Source organism: Chelon labrosus, assembly GCF_963514085.1.
Source record: "Chelon labrosus genome assembly, chromosome: 24".
In the NCBI taxonomy this organism is placed as follows: domain Eukaryota; kingdom Metazoa; phylum Chordata; class Actinopteri; order Mugiliformes; family Mugilidae; genus Chelon; species Chelon labrosus.
The window spans coordinates 13,704,689-13,732,581 of record NC_140357.1 but is presented as its reverse complement, the minus strand read 5'-3'; the positions used below and the strand labels follow the sequence as shown (position 1 = coordinate 13,732,581).

General features: G+C 49.9%; 1 protein-coding gene across 15 annotated transcripts; it reads right to left on the bottom strand.

Moving 5' to 3' along the window:
* Nucleotides 1-1,592: 1,592 nt before the first annotated feature.
* On the bottom strand, nucleotides 1,593-27,893 carry LOC311509353 (CLIP-associating protein 1-B-like). 15 transcript variants are annotated; one of them, XM_084574512.1, is made up of 41 exons: nucleotides 27,640-27,893; nucleotides 26,946-27,293; nucleotides 15,662-15,740; nucleotides 15,341-15,444; nucleotides 15,170-15,261; nucleotides 15,018-15,093; nucleotides 14,803-14,900; nucleotides 14,618-14,688; nucleotides 11,835-11,975; nucleotides 11,667-11,743; nucleotides 11,500-11,592; nucleotides 11,269-11,414; nucleotides 10,993-11,128; nucleotides 10,843-10,913; nucleotides 10,684-10,743; nucleotides 10,194-10,271; nucleotides 9,930-10,097; nucleotides 9,776-9,822; nucleotides 9,492-9,698; nucleotides 8,871-8,966; nucleotides 8,576-8,785; nucleotides 8,088-8,192; nucleotides 7,868-7,924; nucleotides 7,288-7,385; nucleotides 7,166-7,189; nucleotides 6,650-6,897; nucleotides 6,466-6,529; nucleotides 5,756-5,919; nucleotides 5,433-5,655; nucleotides 5,140-5,235; nucleotides 4,723-4,875; nucleotides 4,532-4,638; nucleotides 4,206-4,328; nucleotides 3,689-3,836; nucleotides 3,367-3,607; nucleotides 3,234-3,284; nucleotides 2,954-3,156; nucleotides 2,746-2,874; nucleotides 2,468-2,674; nucleotides 2,270-2,386; nucleotides 1,593-2,156 (listed from the first exon to the last, which is right to left on the bottom strand). In XM_084574512.1, exons 2-41 carry the CDS (start codon nucleotides 27,138-27,140, stop codon nucleotides 2,073-2,075), a joined length of 4,887 nt encoding a protein of 1,628 aa, XP_084430638.1. In that variant the 5' UTR covers nucleotides 27,141-27,293; nucleotides 27,640-27,893; the 3' UTR covers nucleotides 1,593-2,072. The 15 variants fall into 15 exon arrangements, with proteins under 15 accessions (XP_084430638.1, XP_084430645.1, XP_084430649.1 ...); XM_084574519.1 differs by having other exon boundaries at nucleotides 26,946-27,893; XM_084574523.1 differs by lacking the exon at nucleotides 4,206-4,328.

Sequence of the window (27,893 nt, the reverse complement as noted above, 5' to 3'; positions counted from 1 at the left end):
ATGATTTATGGGCCAGTCATCTCACAATGAAGTTGTTCTCTTTCATTTGCGCGACCTCCCGACCCAGCCGCCACTCCCAGCCAGGACGGGGAAAAGCGCGCTAATCATACGCTATGAGGGCCTTCCAGCAGGAGGAGCAGGAGGAGCAGGAGGAGCAGGAGGACGTAATGAAATTAGTTTTCAACAGCATGTGCATACTGATGAACAGGCCTCCACCACGACACCGGGCCACCGCTGAGAGATGCCTCAAGGTCTCATCCAGCACCGGCCCCACCGTCCCGCTTTGATCAGCCAATGAAACGCCCCGTTAGGAGCCAGTGATCCAAGACCAGAGTTTAAAGATGTGGGACTGACTCCTCATGTATCAGGAGACGATGCAGAGACATGCATCAACGTTCAGGTTTCATTTAAAGCCTCATGTGATGATAAAACGTCTTCATTCATAGATCAGCTCTAGTCTAAGTGTGTGGGTGGGGGGGGGTACCTCCTCTGACTGGACATCCTGAATGAAACCCTGAGCAACCACCTCGTCCTGAAGACACCAGAGACACCTGAGACGGAGAGTCCACCTGTGAGAAACAAAGAGCCTCAGGCAGAAGTGATCAGTGAGCAGGACAGAGGACAGACAGCGCCATCTAGTGGTCTCTGAGCAGACCTGCACCGTAAAGACTTGACAATAATAAAGAGGAGACACCAGGAAAGAAGTCTGATAGTTTATTTCAAGTTCTGCAAAGTCTATCACAGGTGAACGAGTAAATATATACAGTCAGAGACAGGAGTATAAATATGGAGCGGAGCAGGAGCCATGCACTGCCTGGGCTGGGACTGAAGCTTATTTACAGCTCTGTGGGACGGTCCCAGTGTTAGTACGCACACTTTCAAACGGGTCCTGCATGCAGACGTAATCACACACTGCACAGAGAGGAGGAACCGGGGGGGGGGCCATGTGGTCCCGGGCCGAGAGCGGACAGGACAGGAGACGTGAAGGTCTTTTAATCTGATCCATCAACTCTGGAGTAATTAGACGTTTGTTAGTGTTATAAGAAGCAACGTTATCACGGGTGCACTTCTAAAAAATAAAGGAAACCAGCGTGTGTGTGTGTGTGTGTGTCTTTTTATTGCTAACGTCTGCACCACAGCTGGCTAGTGTCAGATGTTGTCCTTCATTTAAAGAGTGGTTTGTATGTTACAGTATGTGTGAATGAATCTCTAACAGTAGTCGTGACGTGACAGCAGAACAGAGAAGTTTAGATTCACAGGACACATCTGGAGGTTAACTTTAGGCTGGAGTGACACTTAGCAGTCTTCTTCTTCTTCTTCTTCTTCTTCTACTGGACCAGTTTCTGCCTGAGGCCTCCAGGATGAACGGTGCTGGTGTGGCTAATAAAACTTAGCGTGGACATGAGAGGATCAGTCACAGCTTGTTGAACCTTGTGAGATAAAATATGTGCCAGTCGACCCTGCTATAGAAAAATACAGACATCTACCAAGACACTGGACGCTGGTCGGGATTGTTTAGACGTTGAGAAGCAGTGGAGGAGTCTCTGGTAGTGGTCTAACCCCCCCCTACACCCCTACACCCCTACACCCCCCCTCAGGTAGAAACTAGTGGACTAGTTAAAGAGAAGCTGAGCTGGTAAGTGTCACGCTGATAAAACTTCTTCTAATCATTGGCCAGCCAAATGATCATTCACCGTAAAAACCTAGAGGACGTTAAATTAAAGATTTAAAAGGAGGAGGAGGAGGAGGAGGAGGAGGAGCGGTACATTCAACATAAGGTCTGATGTGTCAAAGCAAGTCAACTAAAGAGACTAACTATAAATACTGATAGGCCTCCTGCTGCACCTCCTGCTACGCCTCCATCAGGGAGCAGGACGCCCATGACTGGGACTGTAGTGGTGGAGGCCTGGCTCACCTTACCTCCCACATAATTACATCAGCTGATCAAGAGGACGGGGAGAGGAGGCGGAGCCACAGCAGCACGACTGATGATCTAGACAGGTGGTGCTACCTACACAGGTGATACTACTGATCTGTGTTCAGATCTACGCTGGGCTGCTGACGGAGCTACATCAGTAGGAGGAGATGTCTGAGGAGCTGCTGCTGTTGCTGGTGGAGGTCTGGGCTCTCTTGATGTACAGGTTGAGCAGCTTCATCTGCAGGAGGGAAACAGTGACAGGGTTAGAGGGGTGGTCCTAGTCCTGGTCCTGGTCCTGGTCCTGGTCCCAGGCCCTGGTCATGGTCATGGTGGAGCTCAGAGCCGGCGCACCTTGCTGCCGGTCAGCTGAGCCAGGTACGGCTTCAGCTCCTCTCCAATCACAGAGTAGATGGCCACCAGGCAGAAGACGCTGGCCTTCCTCACGCTGCTCTCGGTGTTGTCGTAGCCCTGCAACGCCAATAAAAAGACTTTGAGGTTGACTGGACGTGTGACGGTGGCGGGCGGCGACCTGAGAGGAAGCTCCGTCACCTGCAGGAGTCCTGGGATGACGTCGGGCAGCAGCTGATGCAGCGGCTCCTTGGTGATGCGCTCGATGGCCCTCGTCTGCATCTTGATGGCGGCCAGGTTGATGGGGTAGTCGGCCGTCTGCACGATGGGACAGAGGACCTTGATGCACTGGTCCGGGTGGATGGAGCCGGCCAGGGTGGAGGCGGCCTCCTCCGCCGCACGCACCACCTGCACAGAAGAAGACAGAGCTGAGCCGTGGGTTTCATCTGAGCCTGGACACGTCTCTGGCGCATCCTCACCTCCTTGTGTGAGTCTTTGTGAGCCTCCAGCGTCTTCATGATGGTGAGCTCGGCGTAGTTCTTGAAGCGGGCCGGCTGGTTCCTCAGGATCTCCTTCAGGACCCGCAGGGCCAGCGCTCGGATGGTGTGCTGAAACACACGAGAGGATTTAACAGAAGCAGCTACCATCACCAGAGAGACACGGCGGCAGGACGTCTCCTGTCCTTACGTCTTTGTCTCCCAGAGTCTCCAGGAGAAGCAGCAGCATGGTCTTGAAGTGCTCCTCCCACACCACGGCGCTGTCCTCCCGGGCCACCTTCAGCAGCTCCAACAGGGTCCCTCGACGCTCCTCGGGGCCCCTCTCCCCGGCCTGGCCCTGGGACAGCTCCTTCAGCAGCTCCCCCACCAGCTCCAGCTGCTCTGCTGGGCCGGCTGCACGGAGGGCAAAGGTCACGTTAGGGGGTCCCAGAGTGTAAGTGAATATGAGCGGTTTATGTCTAGAGGCTCACCAGGGAAGCTTCTGCTCAGCATCTTGTTTTCGACACATTCTTGTCGGCGTCCTGAGACACAGCGTCAGAGGAACCAAACTTTAATGACACACAAAACAAACAAACAGAGACAGAGCTTTGAGCGTGTCCTCACCGTCCCTCAGCTGCTCCACGGCGTCCTCGTACAGCGCCTCCTTCAGGGCAGACTTGTCCGCCGCGCCCCCGCCGCCGTCCGTGTAGTTGTACGGGTTGTATTCTCTGAAACGTGGCCCGGAGAAGGAGCGCGGTGAAGGGGTGTTCAGCAGAGACGTCTTGTTGTCCAGGGCGGTCCGTCCGCTCTCCACCACGTCGGCGCCGAGGCGAGGGTCCGACTCCGAGGACGCCCCGACTCCAGACTGAGACACAGACATGATTAAAGCAGTGAAGACGTTTGGTTTACCTGTCACTAGAGGAGCCGTCTCCGTCTCCGTCCTCACCAGGCTGTCCCTCTTGCCGTCCCGTCTCAGCGGCTCCATCAGGTCTTCTTGGCTGCGGAAGCTGAAGTTCTGGATGGCTTCGGTGACGCCGCGCAGAGAGCTGTAGATCTCCTCAGAGTTGAGGTTCTCGCTGTCGTACTCCATCAGGCTGCAGCAGGACGAAGAGGAACAACCTGCAGCTTAACCTCCGCTCACGTCTCATCAGTCACACACACTGAGGGACCGGGAAAGACACGTGCAGAGCATAGCCGTGCATGTTGACGGACAGGTGAGACGAGCACTGAGACACAGATCACACACGTCTCACCTGGGGGGTTATAATGGGAATAAGGGATGGAGGCACAAACTGCTGCAGCAGACGGCTCAGGGTTTCACAGGGAGACAAGAAGAAGAAGAGCTCATTCTGAATATGGTTCAACCAGGTTATGGGACAGTGAGAGACGGGTAGCTCTGCTGTGAAACCCTGACAAGAGGGAAGAAGAGGGAGGAAGAGGGGTGAGGGGGTGAGGGGGGTTACCTGGGTGAGTAAGCTCGCTGCAGGGCCTTGAGGGAGGAGGGGGCGGTGGGTGGAGGAAGAGGAGAGGGGTAAGGTGGAGGAGGGAACTTGGAGAGGCCGTCTGCGCTCCAACCCCACAGCCGGCTACGACCAGCCGGGGAGGAGGAAGAGGAGGAGGAGGAGGAGTTAGTACAGTACAGGCTGAGGTCATCATCACAGGATGGAGTTTAGACTTTAGAGACATGAACCTGGAGTCTGAACATGATGGAGGAAAGAAGAGACAAGCAGCTGAGCTGGATGAACGGGATGAGCTGCTAACAGGGGTGGGGTGGGGTGGGGGGGTGTACCTGGGAGAGAGGCCCCCGTGGGAGCAGTTGGTGGGGGAGGTCAGCGGGCTGCTGCGGCTGCTGGGCTGTCGAGGAGGCGTCCGAGCGGCTGAGTTACTGGGAGACCCCTGAACATCCACAACAACCTCAGTTAGTCTCTGACAGCAAGTACAGAACCTCACTCTAGTCTGGAGGGGCGGGGGGGGGGTTACCATGGCGATGGCGCTGCTGGCGCTGGCGTTCCTCAGGTGGTTGTGCAGCAGCTTGGTGGTCCCGTCCTGGAAGGTTTTGGGCAGGGCGCCCAGCAGCATGGTGAACTCCGGGGTGTTGAGCTCAAAGAGGGCGATCAGCACCACCTGGGCCGCCTGCAGGGACGGGACACAGGATGAAGACCAGACCACACCCCAGCCATGCACCCCGCCCCTCACCCCCCCCCGCTGTCTCCGTGAGCTACATGAACATTCACGCTGCGCTGTTAGAGGAGGAGCAGGACTGAGAGGACGGTGTTACAGTGTGAGCTGAAGATGAACCACACACTCTGATGACACAGTGCTCCTGCTGGGGACCACTTCCTGGAAAGGTTAGACCGGGTTATTAACGCCGCTCATGCTCGTTGATGGACAATCTACCTGCTTGCACCTCTCCTCCAGGTTGCCCTCCCCAGGCAGAGAGGCCACGGTGCTGGGTCGCCCTGAGAAATCGTCCCCTGCCCAGCTATGAAGGGTCTGAGAGGGCGGCGGAAAGAGGGAACGCAAACGGGACGAGATCGAGACATGAGAACAAAAAGGGAGAGTAACTCAAACTACAACCAAACACAAAAGACATGGAGGGAAGATGGAGGTGGCAGTCACAGTGACACGCCGCCCCGCCCTGTATCATCCCATCCCGCCCCGCCCCGTCCCGCCCCGTCCCGCCCTCCCACCTTGCGGACGTCGGAGCTCTTGGGCTCTGTGGTCCACGTGATGATGCGGGAGACAGCCAGGCGCGTCTCGCTGGAGTTGACGAAGTCGGCCGGGTCCATCTGTCGAGCCAGAGCCTCGATGTAGCGCAGGATGGCCACCTTCACCTTCAGGTTGGGGGTCTGGGTCTGGTCCACGATGAAGCGCATCAGGATGTTGAACTGCTGCTCATACGGGAAGGACTCTCTGCAGGGAGACGGACAGGAACGGACACAGCTCTGGTCACCTGCTGGAACCTCAGAACCTGTAGAACCTGTCCTGGTTTTACTGAGACCGACGAGCTCACCTGGTCACGTCCAGGGCCTTCTGGACTTTGGCCTGGACCGAGCCCAGCAGGTCGGCCCCCATCTTCTTCAGCAGCTGTGTGAGGAGGACGAAGAGCCAGTCCTGCAGGTCGTCCCTGTGCAGCAAGATGAAGTCCACCAGAGTCTCCAGGAACATGCTGAAGACCTGAGACATGAGGAGGAGAAGAGGAGGAGGAGGAGGAGGAGGAGGAGGAGGAGGAAGAGGAGGAGAAGAGGAGGAGGAGGAGGAAGAGGAGGAGCAGGAGGAGGAGCAGGAGGAGGAGGAGGAGCAGATTAGCCAGAGTTTGAGTAGAAATCTTTTCAGCAGTGAGTTGACACGTGACAGGACAGAGTGAGGAAACACTTACTCTCTGGAGTTTGTTGACAGCAACGACGAGGCATGCAACAAAAAAAACACACCGTTAGTTTGACCTCTGACCTCTGACCTGTAGTTAGTTTGACCTATGACCCGTAGTTACTTTGATCTGTGACCTGTGGTTAGTTTCACTTGTGACCTCTGACCTGTAGTTAGTTTGACCTATGACCTGTGGTTAGTTCGACCTGTGACCTGTGACCTATGACCTGTGGTTAGTTGTGACCTGTGACCTGTGACCTCTGACCTGTGACCTGTGACCTATGACCTGTGACCTCTGACCTGAGCCGTGAGCAGCTGAGTGTGGGCTGATGAGTGCAGCGTGCAGGGGGTTCCTACCTTACTGTGAGGGTCTGCAAACATCCTGGTGAAGATCTCACAGAGCCTCTTGAGCTCCACGCGACTGATGGAGACACAGACAGCATTATTAATTGAAGTATTTATTGAAGTATTTCTTTAATTTATTTATTATTTCTTTTTGAGTGGAAGCCTCTCTACTCTCTAATGTCCAGCTGACTCCCACCTGAGCATCCTCTGGCCCTTCAGCAGGTTCTGCAGCCCCACCAGTCCCTCCTTCCTCTCAGACCAGTTGGCGCTGGCGCAGTGGTTCAGCACCTCGGCCACGTCCTCCGTCTGGCGCAGGTAGTGCGGAGCCATGGCGCCGTTGCGTGAGCTGTAGGAGCGCTCTGAGCAGGCGCTGGAGGCGTCGCTGTTGGCGTCGTCGTCAGAGTACATGCCCGGAGACTCAAAGCGCCGCCTCACCGGCCTCCGCTGAGTCAGAGAGGACAGACGGGACAGGTAAGGTTTGACGGGGGCTCCGGGTGCAGGGCTGGGAGCAGCTCTAGCATGCAGCTGCAGCGTCATGCAGGTTTGATGTGAGGATGGAGGAGGTTATGTTTGGTGGGTAGGTGGAGCTCAGGGCTCCTCTCACAGCAGGACGTTAGTCTGGACTAAACAACATTCCTGCCTCTGCACCTGCTCACTCATCCATGTTTAAGCTGCATGCAGTGACTGAACACATCAACACATCTGTTTGTACCTTATTCCTGGAGTCTCCTAAGAGCTGGAGTCCAGAGAGAAAGAGCACACAGGGAGGAGGAGTTACTGCAGGAAGCTACCAGCTCTGACCACACCAACGTCTCTGTTATTCACACTTCTTACCAGAGCGTCAGCGACGGCGGCCTCCACCTCTGTGCCCGTGTTCAGGATCCTCATGGCGTTGACGGAGGCCGAGATCCGAGCGTGATGGGACAGCCGGTCTGAGGACAGGTCAGGGGAGGGAGTGAGACCAGCAGGAACCACATGAGAGGACTTTTCTCATTTTATTCTTCAGGTTGGGTTTTGTTCAAAAACTCTATTTACTGTAACTTTATAGAAAACCTTGAGGCCAGTGATTCTGTTTAGGAGGAACAGCTGTTTTAAACCAGACCCAACCTGGATGCAGCAGTGAGCACAGTGTCAACGTAAAAGATGTGAGCAGCCAGCAAAAACACCTACAAATCAAATAAATACATATATAAATATATAAATATATAAATGTATAAATGAACAAACAAAACTGAGACCATCAGAGCAACATAAAGGTAATGTCTGTGGGACTGAGGGTCGGCATCGCCCCCTGCAGGTGAAGGACATGAACTGAAGGTGTTAAAGAGCAGCCACAAAGAAGCCGTGCACTAAACATGAAGGAGAGGACATGTCTGAAAGCTTCACGATGACCTTTGACCCCCAGACTGGTCACCTGAGTAGCAGTCTGCAGACGACAGGGCGCTGGTTGAACGGGAGTGACGGCGGCTCGCTGGAGGAAAGAGCACACGTTTATACTGAGAGCTGCAGCTACAGCTTGTACAGCAGCTCTGGAGCTCAGGCTCAGGGTCTGCACTAATTCATGAAGCAGAGAGGACTGATGACATTTCAAGGCCCTGCTCAAAGAGAGGGGGGGGGGTCAGTGGCATACTCACCCAGGGGGGAGAAACCCCTGGCAGGGCTGGTGTCGCGGCTGCTCTCGCGACTGGTTTCGCGGCTGCAGCCTTGACTCATGCTCGGGCGAGGGATTCGACTCCGGGCTGGAGGCGATGCAGAGAGACAAGAGAGACAGAGAGACAGAGAGACAGACAGAGAGACAGACAGAGGGACAGAGAGAGGGACAGAGAGCAGTGCAGGGGGAGAGTTTAGCTCGTAGCACACTGATGCAGCTCTGCAGAGATGGTTAGTCAGGCAGGAGGCAGGGACAGCATTAGTACGAGGACCAGGAGGGGACGTGGACCAGCCCACCTTCACTACACTCAGGTCTGAAGACTATGAGCCATAGGCTGAACCCTCCAATCAGAGGGCTCCCAGCTTCTAGCCAGTCCTGACTTCCTGTGTGACTGTTAGGTCTGATTAATAACACTGATGAGAACCTCTAGACTTTAGCATTAACGTCTGTGAGCCTACAGGACGTCCTTACCCAGGCCTGATCTGGTGGGGCTGGTCTCTCGGCTGCAGCCCTGGCTGCGGTGACCTCGAGGTCGGCTCTTGTCGCTCAGACTGGTGGAGGTGGAGGCTGTGCAGGCTGTGGAGGCTGTGGAGGCGGCGGCGGCGGTGCCCATCGTCGGCCTGGGGATCCTCCCGTAGGCGGAGCTCAGCAGGCGGCCAGGAGAACCAGAACGACTGCCGGCTGAGACACAGGACGACACGGGATGGACATGAATTTGCAGTGGTCTGATCAGATCCAGGCAGCTCTACAAGCAGAAGCTACTCACGCTGAGACTGGGACACCACCTTCCCTCGGCTCCGCCCCCGGCTGTCCGTCACCGGCGGGCCGTTCCCTGAACTGGTCCTCCTGGTTCTCACTCGACCTGCAGAGACAGAGGGACATTTAAAGAGCTCTAACAGGGACAGGAGGCCTGCTGGATGGAGACATGCCACAGCACGACATCAACCACATGCAGCAGCTTTGGACACAGAGTCACGTCCTCTAAGGAGGTCCTCTCTGGACAGACGCCTGCTCACCGACCGTCACGTTATCAAACCATGCACTGACCATGACCTCCATGACAGACCACTACACACAGCTCTGTTCTTACCGTCTGAGCCGTCTGGGGGGGGTCAGGAGAGAAGGACAGGCGTTTAGGGTCAAGAGGTTAAGATTGAGATGTGAGGTGAGGGGGAGGAGGAGGGGGGACACAGCTGGGACACAGCAAATCTGATCAGGACAGGGAGCGTGTCATCAGATTATAGTTGGACAAGGCTCCGTCTAACGTATGGCAGTAATCACATAACTTCATTACACTAAACTGACTTATTTCAAAGCACTCTGATGTTCTTAACAACTAATGTCTCCGCGCTACAGCCCTGGAGACGACTCAGTTCAGGTGTCCTACCCAGTGAGGCGTAGGATCCAGGGGGCAGAGCCGCGGCCGAGCTGAAGGGTGAAGAAGCCGCCGACGCCACGGCCGAGGACACGGCGGGCATCCTGGTGCGGGCGGTGGCGGTGGCCGCGGCGCTAACGTCCACGTCGCTGCGGGAGCGCTGCAGGGAGCCGGGGGACGAGGCTGCAGCAGGCGTCCTGGAGGAGGGGGCGGCCCTGGCTGCAGGACGACAGGTGACAGGTCATTTATACCTGCAGACGGGACGGGACCATTCAGAGAAGGTGTGCGCTCCTTACATCTGCTGCTGCTGCCTCCGACGGCGCTCTTTCCAGACACGGGACGACTGTGACAGAACACACATCAACTTCAGCTAAAGATCTGAGACACACCGGGACAGAAACAGACTGTCATCAGGGACAGGCTGGGCTAGGACAGACGAGGATGTCTCACTTGAGGCTCTCCTGAGACGAGGACGAGGACCGGTCAGAGGCCGGCAGCGACGTCACGCTGTCTCCGCTCCTCAGGTGAGCCTGCAGAGCCTTCTGATAGGACGACTCCAGGCCCTGGAACAGATGCTCCGCCTCCCGGCTGAAGTGGCCGTGGAAAGACCAGTAGCACCTGCAGACGGAGAGGACAGAGGACAGAGGACAGAGGTGAGCCGTGAGGAAACATGACTCTTAGGTTGGTTGTGTGAAATGTTGAGGTGTGTCTTACTTCCTGGCCACAGAGCGAGCCTCAGCGTCTGCATCGTGGATCCCTTTCTTTATGGTCTCCATTAAAACTGCTCCGTGTCTACAGAAACACAAAACACCTTCAGAAGCTTACAGGAGCATGATGAGAACAAATAAAAGCTCAGACGGCTGCTCCTCTGCTCCAGCAGGTGAAGCCACAGCAGACCAGAGTCTTGACTCATGATGGTTCTGTGATCAGATCGATGAGAACCAGAGAGCTCTCCTGACACCGGGGGGTCAGATCAGGTTTCTGTCTGGTGGCGGTGGCAGCAGAAACACAATGAGGCCTCTGGAGGCCGACAGAGACCGGCCTGGCATCGCCATGGAAACCGCTGAGGCAGACCTCCAGCCGACCGGTGTCACATTTCTTCAGAGGGCAGGAGATGGAGCTCTGTCTGGAGCTGGGGGCCTCTCTTGGTTTTATAGTCACAGACGCTTCTACAGGATTCTGACCAGCACATTAAAAGTCTCACCTCTCCAGAGAGCTGGTCTGCCACTCCTGCAGCAGCAGGTCCAAGAACTCAAAGCAGCGCCTGCAGACCAAGAAGAAGAAGAAGAAGAAGCATAAAAAAGATCTGAAAACATTTAAAGGAAAGAAGAATATCTGCAAAATAAGCATGTGAGTGTCTGACCTCCGGACAGCCACAGCCTTGGAGGTACAGTTGGTGGTGATGATGGGGATGAGACGAGGGTAGTGTGTTTGCTGCAAAACAAAGACAAAACAAGCCTGTGAAGGACGGCTCACATGTCTGCACAGATTTAAAAGCAGAGCTGCCTCGTACTCGCAGGATGATGCGGATGACGGCCACTCCAGAGGTGGCCATGACTTTGGCACTGTTGGGGACCAGGTTGAGGAGGGCCGGCATGACGGCCTCGGCTGCGTGGTCGAAGCGGCTGCCGAGCACCGACGACAGGTGACTGGGGACAGGAGAGTAGAGGGAGCTGAGGTTAGAACAGAACAGGAACAACCACAGTGACCTCTGCAGCGTGGCCCCTGTAACGTGGCCCCCGCAGCGCCGCCCCTGCAGCAGCGCCGCCCCCGCAGCGCTACGTCTTACCCCAGGGTGATGCAGGCCTCCCTCACCACCTGAGAGCGCAGGTCCTTGGCAGACAGCTTGAACGCCGCCTCCATGAGACGAAGCTGCTGCAGAAAGCCATCAAACTCTACGGCCCCGGCCAGGATCAGTGAACGCACCTTCTTGAGCTGCGGGACAGGAAACAGTGATCACCATGGAGACTCTGACCTGACCGGCGCCTCAGAGAGACAGGGACAGGTCAGGACTTCTCACCGCCGCCACTCTGAGCTCCCAGTCCTTCTTGTCGTCCGACAGCACGTCTCTGATCTTTGTCATGGCCTCCTCCACCTCTCTGTTGGAGTAGATCTGATGGGACAGGATGACCATTCAGCCTTTTGTTACAGGACACCTGGTCAAGTCCAGGTGACACGTCCTCCTACCTGCACCGTGGGGACATCCTCGAATGCCTGGATGAAGTCGTCCTCGTCCACAGCTCCAGCAGCAGAGCTGTCCCTCCCTGCAGACCACACCAAGACAGAAGCTGCATCAAACACCTCCTGATACCTCCACCGACTCCACATGCTTCTTCACATGCTTGGGTTCCTGACCTGCAGACTTGCCGCTGGAGGAGGACGAGGGGCGTCTGAATGAGCCCATGCTCACGGCCTTCCTCCCGGACACCGAGGCTCCCTTGGACGAGGACGAGGAGCGGCCGCCGTCCACCGAGTCATCGTCCTCAAAGTTTTTGTCTGGAGGAAGAAGAGAAAGAAATGACAAGTATCCGAACAATTCAGAGGAGGAAGGCGGGCCGTGGCATTTTAACTGCAGCTGACGGAGAGGACATAGCTGACATTCCTACAGAATGATGAGGAGGACGGAGGACGGACACTCAACAATTAGTCCTGTGTCCATGGAGAGCGCTGCGTCTATGGATTATTTATGGATTATTCAGTTGCTATCAGCTGTTTGAGGTTCTCTATGATATCAGACAAAGGAAACAACAAACCTCCACCTGCACCATGAGCTGGGACAGGATGAAGACACCACTAGTGGTCTAATGGAGTCTAAGAAGAAGTGTTGCAGCGCTGAGTCCTTCAGCTCAGATAAACAAACTGTTTACAAGACGCCACCAAACACAAAAGGAAGCTCAATCATTCAGGTTCAACTCCAGCAGGACCAGAAGACAAGAAGACACTAGACACAAGCCTGTGGACAGCCTCCAGCCTCCATCCAGCCTCCATCCTCCATCCATCCTCCATCCTCCATCCAGCCTCCATCCTCCATCCTCCATCCATCCTCCATCCTCCTCTAAGGGTTAAAGCCCTGCCTGCAGCTTACAGGAGCAGAGGCGTCTGCAGACCAGCTTCCTCAGCATGCCGGCAGTCACACAGTCAGCTGGTCCTCACATCTTCACCTCCAGAGGACGAGGGGACGGAGGGGAGGACGAAGCCGAGCCTCCTCCGTCTCCTGTCAGGCAGCATGTGCTCCAGAGTGGCCCTCACTGGCGTCTCAGGACCAGGACGGAGGACAGGATGAATACAGGAAGGAGGAGGAGGAGGAGGAGGGGTCGGACAGAGGACGAAGCTAGCGCTGGGTGAGCAGGAGGAGGAGGAGGAGCTGGTGGGTGGAGTCAGAGATGAGGGACGGTGTGATGATGAGTCAGGAGGGAGGAAGCAGGAAGGTCAGTGCTGCTCCGTAAGCTTAGCAGCTCCCTGCAGCTCTGTCCAGCGTCAACACGTCAATGAAAACCTGGGATTCACAGACGACGATGCATCCTGGAATAAAAGACAGACGTTCAGCTCAGCTGCTCCCTTCCAGGTCCACCATCCAGGTCCACCATCCAGGTCCACCTTCCAGGTCCACCATCCAGGTCCACCTTCCAGATCCACCTTCCAGGTCCACCATCCAGGTCCACCTTCCAGGTCCACCATCCAGGTCCACCTTCCAGGTCCACCTTCCAGGTCCACCTGACCCTTTAAACACCATCACCATGTGACGGGGGAGCCTTCAGCTTTGTGTCTGCTGGAGAGGAGAGTCAGCATCAGCTGCTCCTAGCTGTAATCTGCACCTCCTCCTGGCAGCGCCTCCTGGTCTCTGGGAGCTCTGACAGGTGATCTGTCCCATGCACATTCACAAAACGAGGAGAGGTGAGGCGCTGGAAGCTGGAAGAGGTCAGGGAGCGTGGGACAGTGTTCCACTTTAACAGAGGAGACTAAACTGAGAGAGGACAGAGGACAGAGGACGTCTGGTGTCCTCATTTATTTATATTATTGTTATGGTTTCAGAGTCAGCCTCACTTCCTGTTTCCTGTCGGCCGTCTTCCGGCTGCTCTAGAGCCGTCTTCCTGTTATCTGAGTCCAGATGTGAAGCTTGATTGTCCTGCGTCTGATTCAGGCTGAGAGGCTGCTGTCTCTGTCTCTGTCTCTGTCTCTCTGTCTCTCTCTGCAGCCTTCATTATTCACGAGCTTTCCAACTGTGCAACCTTAGTCGAGCTGGCTCTGAGGACGAGGCCTCGTCTCTCTGCAGACCCAGAACCACACCAGCACCAGAGCCATTCAGAGACAGAGACAGGGTCACTTCATAGAACCCTGCTCTGTTAAAAGCTCGTCATCGTTCCTGAGAAATCTGTTTTAGTGGAGCTGAAACCTGAAGCAGCAGGATCACACCTACGTCTGACTGAGTCCAGCTACCTGGAGCCTTCGTCTGATCACAGCAGATACGTCAATGAAAAGCGTCTTTACCTGAAAGGACGACACGTTTCGTCTCCTGCGTCCACTCACCGAGGAGCCACAGCCGACACAGCGCTGCCTGCCTCCTCCCTTCCCCTCTGAGCCGGTCTTGTGACTGTAGGGACGACAGCTGACACCGCTCCTACAAAATAAGAGCCCTGGGCTGCTGGAAGAAAAAGGCTGGCTCTGTTTACCGTGACCTTCTGTCTCTAGTTCCAGCCCCGGCTTTCAGTCCCTGCTACTAACAACAACTAGACAACTGTTGAAATCAGGTGGGACCAGAGTCTACTTTGTGACACTTTTTCTTTTTACGTGGATTTATTTTCTTCTGCTTTTAAAACGCAGAGCGAGGTACACTCAAAGCTGAGCCTCGTCACCACGGTGTCATGTTGCCCTGCGTGGGTTTCAGCGCTGACCCGGGACACACCGCCGCTCCACACCCTGACGGGTTCTGAAGCGTTCAGCGGAGAACACAAAGGAACCGGCTCAGGTTGCCCCCCCCCCCGTGCACCTCCATCCCTCAGCTCCTCTCTCTGTGGCAGGACGCTCATCTGTTAGCCACCCAGCTAACTAGCCACGACGCCGCCTCAGTGGAAATGAATGAGAAACGACGCTCGCTGCCGTGGCGACCAGAACCATCCTGGACGTACACCTGAGCTTACCTGACACGGGGGACAGCACCATGTTCCCCGACCTCTGGACTTCATCAAACTTGCTGAAGATGACGTTGAGCCTGTGCACACAGAGGGAACAGAGGGTGAGAGGGTGAGAGGGTGAGGGGGTGAGGGGGTGAGGGGGTGAGAGGGTGAGGGTCAGAGGGTGAGGGGGTGAGGGTTAATGGACGCACCGTGACTGAGGCAGACCCTTCTTTCCCAGGTCCATCCTGACTCGCTCTCCTACGTGGCGGTAGATCTCCACCAGACAGTTCATGGCTCCATCACGCACCTGCAACACCAGCGTTCAGAGCTCAGACTCGTTTACATGTTAACGTGCTGGTTCCTCTCCCACATCTTGTTCTAAAGCAGCACAGGATGAACGTCTGTGAGGTGAGGTGACTAGTACCTGGCTGGTAGGATCCCCCAGGAGGTTACAGATGTGAGGAACGATCTTACTGAGCGTCAGACTCTGAGATCCAAACCTGAAACCACAGAAGAGAATCAGTCACCTGAGCTTCATCAGGGCTTCTCTCTACCTGAGGAAGCAGTGACACTTACACGTTTAGAGTGGAGATGAGGCAGAGACACAGGCCCTCTCTGGTCCTGGTGTTCTTGTGCTTGAAGCCTCCCATCATCCTCTCCCACACAAACTGAAGAGGCACAAACAACATGAGGCCTCCATCTACACACCTGCACGTGGTCTGTCTCAGCACGGGTCTGAAGGGGTACCTGAGGGTTAGCGGCCTGGTCCATGATCTTCAGGAGCAGCGCTTGGTCCTGGTCCCGGACTTGGTCCTTGGCGTCCCCCAGTCGATCTATGAGGCTGGGCAGAACTGAGGCCAAACATGAACACCAGCTGCTTTTAGTCCTATCCAGGCATCAAACACTTAATCTGGTCTTTATTAACATTTAAAAGCTGAAACCAGCTGGTAGAAATATGGATTCACTCATCTGTAATGAGACTTGATGATGTGCACTGAACTAGTCAGGACTGTAAAAGTGAAATGCAGCCCGTTTCAGATTAAAGATAATTAAGTAGAAGCAGCTGACCTGTTCCAACCTGGGTCCTGAAGCGCTCCTGCAGTCTGCTGACCAGAGAAGACAGAACATCCATCCCCAGCAGAACCACCTGACACCAGGAAAACAGCAGAACACAAGGCTGCAGCTCAACCAATGGATATGAAGCAGGGCTGCAAAGCATTCTGGGTAATCTCACTAAAAGACAGAAGCTTTGCTCCAAAAGCCCCAAAATATTTTAAATAAATACATTAAATGAGACAAACTCCAGGTATAATGTTATATTCTTTCATCCTGGGACATAAAACACGATCCTGAGATGAAACCATGACTGAAGACGCTGTGGAGATTTTATAAACATGATAAAGCGACACTGACGCCATCTTTCCTTGTCATGGGGTGATATGAGAGACTCAATGAACGAATAGTGAGAGCTTCCCTGCTGACACCACAACAACACATGAGCACCACCTGAGCCCTGAGCTCTGAGCCCAGGACACGGTGCAATTTTTGGAAACTCTCTTTGACTTCGAGAGACGATGACGTAGAAAACAAAGCATGGACTCCCTCTACTGTCACCTGGTGGACGCACGGTGCAACTGCACCTTATATTACAGTTTTTCTCAGTTGCTAAAACACTAAAATCCATTGGCTGAAGAAAGTTCTCAGTTGCTTGAACTCATTAAGCTAACTGTTCAGTCTGTTGTCAATACCTTAAACCATTTCACATGGTTTAGCAAAACTCTAAACACATTCTCATTCTTAAAACACATTCTGCACTCTAATGCACATGTCATCCATACTGGTAAACACAAGTGGTAACAATTACATATAAAGAGAGCAGAAATGTCATTGATTGAACACAATCAGTCAAAATTGATTTCACTTCTTTCAAATGATGTGACAACCAATATAAGCCAGTTCAGAGAGCAAACAGGTTGTTGAAGGTGGGAATGAGAAAGTGTGAGAATGGACAGAGGAATTTATGTGAGAGGACGAGGACGAGTGCGTATGCGAGGTGGGGGACGAGGAGAAAGATGAGGAGGGCAAGAGAGAGAAAGAGGAGGACGAAGAGGAAGAGGAAGAGGAAGACAAAGAGTGGAAATATCCGATGAAATTCGAGCAACAATCATAGACCATGTTGTTGGCTGTATATGGTACAATAAACAAATTGTATGGCCCTGAACATTGTGCTTTCCATTTGTTTTCAGTACTGACTGCTCAATAGATTTCGACTGGTTACAGGTTCATATCATCAAAGAACAAGAATTACAGTATCACAGAGATAAAGTTTTTGAGATGCAGGGTACAGCACTGTAAAAATAAGGGTACAAGAAGGAGGAAGAACAAAAAAAAATGCAAAGAGCAAAACAGTAATTTCTGATCAATTTTGAGCTTTTTGTATAATGACAGAAACATATGAAATTTGTTTTGAGGTTAAAAATGTACTTCTCCCTGAGAACTATATGTTTTGAACAATGTGTTTTCTATTTTTTGGTGTATTGTTTACTGACTGCTTGATAGTGTATGTCATTTTGAGCAATTTGTTTATTATTTGAGAGCAGTGTTTGATTTTGGGCACAGGTAAAACTGTTTTGAGGCCAAAGTTTCATTTTGCAAGAGGAGTCAGACGTTTTGTAAATTGTGCTTGAAGCTGAGGTTTTGTGTTTAAGGTTTTGAGAAATTGGAGCAATGTTTCAGAAATTGTGTTTTAGCGAGTGAGAAAAACTGTAATATTTACTTAAACACACTTTCCCACATTTTTCATTTCATTTTATTTTATTTTATTGTATTTATCTTCTGTGGAGTCGAGTGAGCTCCATGCACCATGAATTTCATAGCTGGTAATGATGCTGCATTATTACAGAGTATTTAACAATAAGGAATCTTCAATCTACTGTGATCTGGAGGACACTCAGCCAACACACAACACTGTTTGCTAATTAATACTATTTATTTTGTGTGTTTAAATCGTTTGTGTGGAATAAATCGTTGAATCTGAGGTCAGTCTGATCAAATTAACCACATTTTATAGAGATAAAGCTTTTAAATCGGTCAAATTTAACCGGAACACAACATGAGGGGAAAATCTCTGCCCTCTGGTGGACACTATTGTAACTGCACTCTAATTTAAATATCTGCCCTCTGGTGGACACTATTGTAACTGCACCCTAATTTAAATAGACGCCGTCTGGTGGACACTATTGTAACTGCACTCTAGTTTAAATATCTGCCCTCTGGTGGACACTATTGTAACTGCACCCTAATTTAAATAGACGCCCTCTGGTGGACACTATTGTAACTGCACCCTAGTTTAAATAGACGCCGTCTGGTGGACACTAATGTAACTGCACCCTAGTTTAAATAGACGCCGTCTGGTGGACACTATTGTAACTGCACCCTAATTTAAATAGACGCCGTCTGGTGGACACTATTGTAACTGCACCCCAATTTAAATAGACGCCCTCTGGTGGACACTATTGTAACTGCACCCTAATTTAAATAGACGCCGTCTGGTGGACACTATTGTAACTGCACCCCAATTTAAATACACGCCGTCTGGTGGACACTATTGTAACTGCACCCTAGTTTAAATAGACGCCGTCTGGTGGACACTAATGTAACTGCACCCTAGTTTAAATAGACGCCGTCTGGTGGACACTATTGTAACTGCACCCTAGTTTAAATAGACGCCGTCTGGTGGACACTATTGTAACTGCACCCTAGTTTAAATAGACGCCGTCTGGTGGACACTAATGTAACTGCACCCTAGTTTAAATAGACGCCGTCTGGTGGACACTATTGTAACTGCACCCTAGTTTAAATAGACGCCATCTGGTGGACACTAATGTAACTGCACCCTAGTTTAAATAGACGCCGTCTGGTGGACACTATTGTAACTGCACCCTAGTTTAAATAGACGCCGTCTGGTGGACACTATTGTAACTGCACCCTAGTTTAAATAGACGCCGTCTGGTGGACACTAATGTAACTGCACCCTAGTTTAAATAGACGCCGTCTGGTGGACACTAATGTAACTGCACCCTAGTTTAAATAGACGCCGTCTGGTGGACACTAATGTAACTGCACCCTAGTTTAAATAGACGCCATCTGGTGGACACTATTGTAACTGCACCCTAGTTTAAATAGACGCCTTCTGGTGGACACTATTGTAACTGCACCCTAGTTTAAATAGACGCCTTCTGGTGGACACTATTGTAACTGCACCCTAGTTTAAATAGACGCCGTCTGGTGGACCCTAACCAGAGCCCGTCTACGGAGAACCTTCCCACTCTCTATTAAGTCCCATTGTAACGAATTTTGGTTGCAGTTCCACCAGATTTCCACTGGGGGCGATCGCCATGAGTGCAACATGAATGGGACTCTATGGAGCTAAACGGCTAAATGTGTCTCTTTCACCCGATTGTCGTTGAGAAATCTCAGATTTGATTGTAGGTTTTGCAAGTTCAACATGGGTTATAGGTCAAAAGTTGAATGAACGAGAACTTATGTCCTTTCGTTTTCTTACAGGTTGAGTTGTTGCCCATAACACGCTAGCATTGTGCTGATTGGTCAGTGAAGGACTGATTACGACCAGATCCCGCTTGACGGCATCGTGGCATCCGAAGCAGGACCAGAATGTTAAGGCGGACTTTTTCGCCCAAGTTATTTTTTTTCGGCCCGGTCTTTTAAAACAACAAAACAGAAACTCTTCTAGCACGATTATTTACCCGTGTCAGCTGTGTTGTCCATGCCTCGAGAGAAAAGAAAGTGCAGAGCGCGAAAGCACCAAAGCAGTGACTGAAGGATTGCCGTAAAGCAGTATCTGGTCGTACGATGTGTATGACGTCATTGACATTTTAAAATACTTTTTAAAGCAAATAAGTGACTGTAAAAAATCTAACACCCAGCAGTGTGTAATTTCTTTGTATCTCCTTTCAAATTCAATATTCAAATTACTGCACAAAAAATTATATCCTGAGAAAAGTGGATTTTGAGGGGTACTGCTCCATAGACCGCCATTCATTCTGCACTCGTCCTGAGAGCGCCCTCATATGGAATCAGAGTGGAACTGCAACCAGTTCAGAAGCCGGAAGTTCAGTGAGAGTGGAACTTCTCCCCATATTAGACGTTCTCTGACACTATTGTAACTGCACCCTAATTTAAATAGACGCCGTCTGGTGGACACTATTGTAACTGCACCCTAATTTAAATAGACGCCGTCTGGTGGACACTATTGTAACTGCACCCTAATTTAAATAGACGCCGTCTGGTGGACACTATTGTAACTGCACCCTAATTTAAATAGACGCCGTCTGGTGGAGACTATTGTAACTGCACTCTAAATTAAACAGACGCCGTCTGGTGGACACTATTGTAACTGCACTCTAAATTAAACAGACGCCGTCTGGTGGACACTATTGTAACTGCACTCTAATTTAAATAGACGCCGTCTGGTGGACACTATTGTAACTGCACTCTAAATTAAACAGACGCCGTCTGGTGGACACTATTGTAACTGCACTGTAATTTAAATAGACGCCGTCTGGTGGACACTATTGTAACTGCACTCTAAATTAAACAGACGCCGTCTGGTGGACACTATTGTAACTGCACTCTAATTTAAATAGACGCCGTCTGGTGGACACTATTGTAACTGCACTCTAATTTAAATAGACGCCGTCTGGTGGACACTATTGTAACTGCACCCTAGTTTAAATACACGCCGTCTGGTGGACAATATGTGTAACTGCACCCTAGTTTAAATAGACGCCGTCTGGTGGACAATTAAATAAACTTCAACATTTTATTTTATTTTATTGTATTTTGCTTCTGTGGAGTCGAGTGAGCTCCATGCACCATGAATTTCATAGCTGGTAATGATGCTGCATTATTACAGAGTATTTGACAATAGTCTTGAATCTACTGTGATCTGGTGGACACTCAGCCAACACACAACATTGTTTGCTAATTAATACTATTTATTTTGTGTGTTTAAATCGTTTGTGTGGAATAAATCGTTGAATCTGAAGTCAGTCTGATCAAATTAACCACATTTTATAGAGATAAAGCTTTTAAATCGGTCAAATTTAACCGGAACACAACATGAGGGGAAAATCTCTGCCCTCTGGTGGACACTATTGTAACTGCACCCTAATTTAAATATCTGCCCTCTGGTGGACACTATTGTAACTGCACCCTAATTTAAATAGACGCCGTCTGGTGGACACTATTGTAACTGCACCCTAATTTAAATAGACGCCGTCTGGTGGACACTATTGTAACTGCACCCTAATTTAAATAGACGCCGTCTGGTGGACACTATTGTAACTGCACCCTAGTTTAAATCTTTGTCATCTGATGGACAATTAAGGAAAATGCCCCCCACACTCTGCCATCAGGCTACTGAACTGAAACACATGCACATAGACACACGTGCACAATTCAGCTACATCCTGTTCCCAAATAGTTATTATCGTCATTGGTGACATCTTTGTCCAGCGTGGGGTCTTGAGAGCTATCGAGACCTTCAGAAGGAACCTCAGCAGGCTGGATGTGTGCATCTGTTTGGCTGGTGTGGACTTTGGTGGAAAGGTTTTCTCCTCTTCTCTTCCTTCTCCCTGTGAGGAAGAATGTCCTCATCTTCCTCTGAGATGTCAGTGACATTGGGGAGGTCAGCGACATCAAGCTGGTCATCATGATGGAGGACATTCACCTACTTTAGCAGCGTTGTTGCTCTTCCTTCTTCCTATCAGCCCACCCTAGATCCCACTGAGACTTATACAGACCTTCTTTCACTACCTGTTTACTTTTACATTATGTAGTCTTAAATATAGTCATCATTTTATGTTTAATGTCTTTAATTTAAAACAATCTTTGACTACTTTTACAAGTTATGGTTCACATTTCAATACATTGTATTTGCATTCACACTCCTTAGGTATTTTGTGCCGAGTGTAAATGTTATATTTCATATTAAAACATCACAGTGAAGTGAAAGTTCAGGCAAATCATAATAATTAATCATCACTGAGTTTAACCCATCTGTGCTGTAATAAGGAATCAGTGATGAAGTAATGACTTTGGTCTCTGCCGAGATGAGAAGTCCAGTTCTTCATCTCATGTTGAACATCGGTGCAGCCTGTCTGGATCACCTGGAGGAAAACTATTCACAAATACACAAATAGTCAAATTATGTATGCGTTATAACTTCATATAACTCTTATCACTGTTCAGCAGGTTCTAATGTATTTAAGGTTGTCAACCTCCTGCGTGTTACTTCGTCTATTCTGGTTTAGTTACAGGATTATTTCAGGTAATTCTTTCCTCATGTTTTCAGTGTCACAGTCAAAGACATACACGGGTAAACCATATTCACTAGAGTAAGACATGACATACATTTAGTAGGTTCTTTAAGAACAGGTGACATTAACCTGTCACTTCTACACAGATTATTAATACAAATATTTACATTACCGTCCAAATTCAACAACTAACATACAACATAGTTTAATCTAAACCAACATTATGTCTGGATTCATGCTGTAATGTCACATTAATATTTTAATATAACTGAACACAGGTCAACACTTTATATTAAACCGAATCAATTGTGTCATAAATGTTGTTAGCCTAACATTGGCCACATAGAAAAAGTACCGCCAACTACACTGACAGACGTTATTTAAAACTATCATCCCTCTTATTTCTAACTATTCAATATTATGTTTTAACGTCGGAGTCGGTTTCCCAACACAGCTACCAGGCTAGCTGTGTTGGGAACTGACGCTATGACCGACACCTAACATATAAATAACACTCCTCACTTACCGAATGAAGACGAGGACACACTTCTGGGATCTTCTGGAAGGAGTTTCAGCAAAGCAGTCCGACATTAGTTGTATTAAAAACGATCAAAATGGACCAAAACCTCAAACACTCGACGGGCTGTCATTAGCTCAGGTACGGACGAGCAGACAGACCAAGGATTAAGCAACATCTGCCACCTGGTGGACACTAAGAGAACTGCACCCCAATTTAAACATCTGCCACCTGGTGGATATTGAGAGAACTACATCCCCATTTAAACATCTGCCACCTGGTGGATATTGAGAGAACTACATCCCAATTTAAACATCTGTCACCTGGTGGACACTAAGAGAACTGCACCATAATTTAAACATCTGCCACCTGGTGGACACTAAGGGAACTGCACCATAATTTAAACATCTGCCACCTGGTGGACACTAAGAGAACTGCATTCCAATTTAAACATATGCCACCTGGTGGACACGGACAGAACTGCATCCTAATTTAAACATCTGCCACCTGGTGGACACTGACAGAACTGCACCCTAATTAAAACATCTGCCACCTGGTGGACACTGAGAGAACTGCACCCCAATTTAAACATCTGCCACCTGGTGGACACTGACAGAACTGCACCCCAGTTTAAACATGTCACCTGGTGGACACTAAAAGAACTGCACCCCAATTTCAACATCTGCCACCTGGTGGACACTAAGAGAACTGCATCCTAATTTAAACATCTGCCACCTGGTGAACACTGACAGAACTGCACCATAATTTCAACATCTGCCACCTGGTGGACACTAAGAGAACTGCATCCTAATTTAAACATCTGCCACCTGGCGGACACTGAGAGAACTGCATCCTAATTTAAACATCTGCCACCTGGTGGACACTAACAGAACTGCACCATAATTTAAACATCTGCCACCTGGTGGACACTAACCGAGCTGCACCATAATTTAAACATCTGCCACCTGGTGGACACTAAGGGAACTACATCCCGATTTAAACATCTGCCACCTGGTGGACACGGACAGAACTGCATCATATTTTAAACATCTGCCACCTGGTGGACACTGAGAGAAGTGCACCCCAATTTAAATATCTGCCACCTGGTGGACACTGAGAGAACTGCATCATAATTTAAACATCTGCCACCTGGTGGACACTGAGAGAACTGCATCATAATTTAAACATCTGCCACCTGGTGGACACTGAGAGAACTGCATCATAATTTAAACATCTGCCACCTGGTGGACACTGAGAGAACTGCATCATAATTTAAACATCTGCCACCTGGTGGACACTGACAGAACTGCACCCCAATTTAAACATCTGCCACCTCGTGGACACTGACAGAACTGCATCATAATTTAAACATCTGCCACCTGGTGGACACTGAGAGAAGTGCACCCCAATTTAAATATCTGCCACCTGGTGGACACTAACAGAACTGCATCCTAATTTAAACATCTGCCACCTGGTGGACACTAAGAGAACTGCATCATAATTTAAACATCTGCCACCTGGTGGACACTGACAGAACTGCACCCCATTTAAACATCTGCCACCTGGTGGACACTAAGAGAACTGCATCATAATTTAAACATCTGCCACCTGGTGGACACTAAGAGAACTGCATCATAATTTAAACATCTGCCACCTGGTGGACACTAACAGAACTGCACCCCATTTAAACATCTGCCACCTGGTGGACACTAAGAGAACTGCACCTCCATTTAAACATCTGCCACCTGGTGGACACTAAGAGAACCAAACCCCATTTAAACATCTGCCACCTGGTGGACACTAACAGAACTGCATCATAATTTAAACATCTGCCACCTCGTGGACACTAACAGAACTGCATCATAATTTAAACATCTGCCACCTGGTGGACACTAAGAGAACTGCATCACAATTTAAATCTCTGCCACCTGGTGGACACTAACAGAACTGCATCATAATTTAAACATCTGCCACCTGGTGGATACTAAGAGAACTGCACCATAATTTAAACATCTGCCACCTGGTGGACACACTCACCCATCTCCACAATAATAACATAACCTATTCTCATAACCTTTGCACACATCTTTTGAACACATTATGCTGCTAATAAGCCAAATGTTTACAACCACTCTAACTCATTTATTACTCAGCACTGCTCTCTGTTCTGTGTAATGTCTTTTTATAGGCCCATTGTCTCCCAAGTCTTTTGCACTGTCTCTATTGTATTGTTCATCTTTGCACTGTCTCTCATTCTTGCACTGTTGGCTGCACTGTCTCTGCACTCTCTTTGCATCGTTTTGTAATGTAAGCTTGCACATGTGCATTTGATGCTCATTCCTTTGTATTGTACTTAGTCCTATGTCTTCATTGAGCTCCATGTCCTGGAGGAACGTCCTCTCCTCTCACTGAGTCCTGCAGCTGCTATACATGTTAGAAATGACAATAAAAAACACTTTAAACTTTGACTTGAAACTCAATGGAACGGCATCTTAATTAAAATTATCCCTCGACTGCCACCTGGTGGACACTCAGTGGAACTGCTCCATGATTTAAACAAGGCCTGTATAAGTCTCAGTGGGATCTGGGGTGGGCTGATAGGAAGGAGGAAGAGCAAATGTCCCTGGCCTCCCCAGTGTAACTGACATCTCAGAGGAAGATGACGATGTCTAGTGTTGCTCTTCCTCACAGGGAGAAGGAAGAGAAGAGGAGAAAACATTTCCACCAAAGTCCACACCAGCCAAACAGATGCACACATCCAGCCTGCCGAGGTTCCTTCTGAAGGTCTCTGTAGCTCTCAAGACCCCATGCTGGACAAAGATGTCACCAATGACCCACGCTGTGACTACAGGAGGAAAATAAAAGTGTAATAAATACTTACAGTAATGAAAGACATAAAAGGTGACAATACTATTCTGTCACATCTGTGGGATAAAAGGAAACAAAAGACCTTGAAATACAGGTCTTCTTTGTTTGCAGGTGGCATTTCAGTATCAATAACTAGTTTAGTAATAACTATGAATGGCTGCCATCGGGTGTATGAAAATTTTAATGCAGTGATCCAAATGAACTACTCAATTCAACTTTAGTCAAAATTTAAATTCAGTTTCAATGATTTGATTAATGAACATATATATATATTTTTTAGACGTGATAAATGTTATGCCGCTGTAGTGAACTCTAGACAAAGCTCTGCAACCTTTCAGAAAATCTACAGTTACAGTAATGTTGTTATTATAAAAACAAATGGTTTAATGTCAATAAAAAAGCTCATTATTTCATGTGTGGTACAGCTCCAGGTTAACTTACCCCAGGTACCGTGAGGTGGGACAAGTAGCATCAAACTGTGAGCGAGGCCACCGTGTTAGCCAGCTGCTAGCACCTTGGACAGGGCTTAGCCTAGCTCTGGAGCTAGCTAACACAGTGGAGTAGACAAAGAACCAGGCGTCCCTCTGTCCGCCCCAACACGACCCCCATGCCCAATGGTTGATATCAGTGACCTCCTAAAGATTGCTTTCCTAATAGTATTATAACTACTACACTACAAAGAATAAATGAAGATAACACAGAGTATTGATCAGTAACTGGCTGTTAGAATGATGTGATCAATGGTCATCCTAAAACTGTCTGTGTTCATCACTGGCCCCAACAGCCTTTTAATTTCCATCACAAGCCACCGATCGATTAACTAGAGCCATTAGAGCAACAGCACATAAAGTAAAAAGGGGCTTTGCTACCAACAACCACACAGTCATTCCAGCAGGAAGCCCATGTCCACACTCTGCTCCTCCCCTGTGCTGGCACGCCGGCAGAGGGAAGGAAACTGGGCTAATGGTGCTGATAAATTAAGCTCTGAGCCGCCGTCACGTTCGCCTGGGAGCCTCGTCCCCATTACCACAGACATCACCGCCACCACAAGAGGCTGCGTTTCCAGGGCAGCAGAGGAAGTGTACGTGTATACGTGTCTATAGCAGTTTAAAGTGTTTAGAGGGATGACACGGTCGGCTTTGATCGGTCACCTCTACAGCACCAGATTCTTAAAGTTAAAAGTTTATTCTGAGGAAGATCGTGCAACATGTTCGACCTGGCAGAGAGAGGCTGTCACCAGTTCAAGATTAAATACCAAATCATTACCTGGAGCCATAAAAAAACAAATTCACACTGAATGTTTTCATGCACCGCTCTCATCTCTACGTATAGATTCACCAGCAGCTGTGGCGTCAAATCTGCATAAATTACAAGCTAACATTCACGTGCAGAATGCAAATCCCACAGCAGGGGGGCTAGAGCGAGATCAGCAGGCTGTTCCAGCCCTGCACCTTAGTGATGTTTAACCTGAGCAGCTTCCTCCTGGTAATGTTCAGACTGCCAGGGCTGCAAAAATGAAATGTTCTACACATAAAGAATCACTTTTATGTGAAAATGCAAACATGCAAAAACATGCAGCAGCTCTCTATTGTCTCCAGCTTCCCCATCAGGCTAATTCAGTCCTCACCTTGAAGTTGCTGGAGTTGACCCATGAGCTGGCCACTGCGTCCACCATCCTGTCCAGTAAGCCCTGGTCCTGCTCCAGGTCTGGGGACTTCTCCTCGTCCAGGATGAGCTCCACGATGTCCTGCCCCACCTGGAGCCTCTTGCCCAGGTCCTTGTGCATCACCTGCTCCAGCAGGTACTCCATGCTCACCTCCATGGCTGCAGCGAATCAAAAGGCACACTTCCAGTCGGGACAGTTACTGCGTGTCAGAGGCAGCTAATGTCGGTGAAAGAGCCCAGAGGAGCCTCCTGACATCCTGCGGTGGAGGGCTGCTCCGGACCCCGCTCCTCATTCTCCTGTGCGGCTTCACTGGAACCAGAATTAACGAGGAAGAAACAAAGACGTGGCAGTGAGACGAAGTTTCCAAACTACGAGTCTTATATGTGACAGGGGCGCAGCTTGCTGACTTGTAGCTCAGAATTAGAGCTGCTCTAACTTCAGCTAACGGTGAACTTAATGTTGCTGTTAGCTTCTGCTGCTAGCACCAGTCACTAGCTTCTATCTAAAATACGCTCCGGCCAGTGTTAGCTCTGCGGGCTAAATGAGCTCATTAACGGCCGCAGAGGAGAACCGTTACACAGTAATGATGCACACCTGTTTGTAGCGGGGTAATTGATTAGGCATTAATTAAGCGATCGGCTAGACATCCACTCACCGGATGGAAGGACTCGAGCCCAGAAAAAAAAAAAGTCCGAAGTGGCGATGCTTCCTCTGGCCGTTACTTCACCCTGCAGCCCCGCAGCCTTGCTGTCTCCAGTGGCGCATTAAAGTTCATAAACCTGGCGCCATCCCAGCCTCGATTACCCCCCAGCTGAATAAACTACACAACCTTCTTTGTAATTTAAAGACAACAAAATGATTGTCAGTCAATCCCAGCTTGTCCCATGCCAGACGCCGTAGAGCCCGCAG

Coding starts and splice junctions, on each gene's coding strand:
- LOC311509353 (XM_084574519.1), bottom strand. CDS start 27,140: ATGGAGGTGAGCATGGAGTACCTGCTGGAGCAGGTGATGCACAAGGAC. Junction 8,967..9,491: donor TGGATCCTACGCCTCACTGG/GTAGGACACCTG, acceptor CTGTCTCTGCAG/GTCGAGTGAGAACCAGGAGG. Junction 7,925..8,087: donor CAGGGGTTTCTCCCCCCTGG/GTGAGTATGCCA, acceptor TCTTTCCTCCAG/CGAGCCGCCGTCACTCCCGT.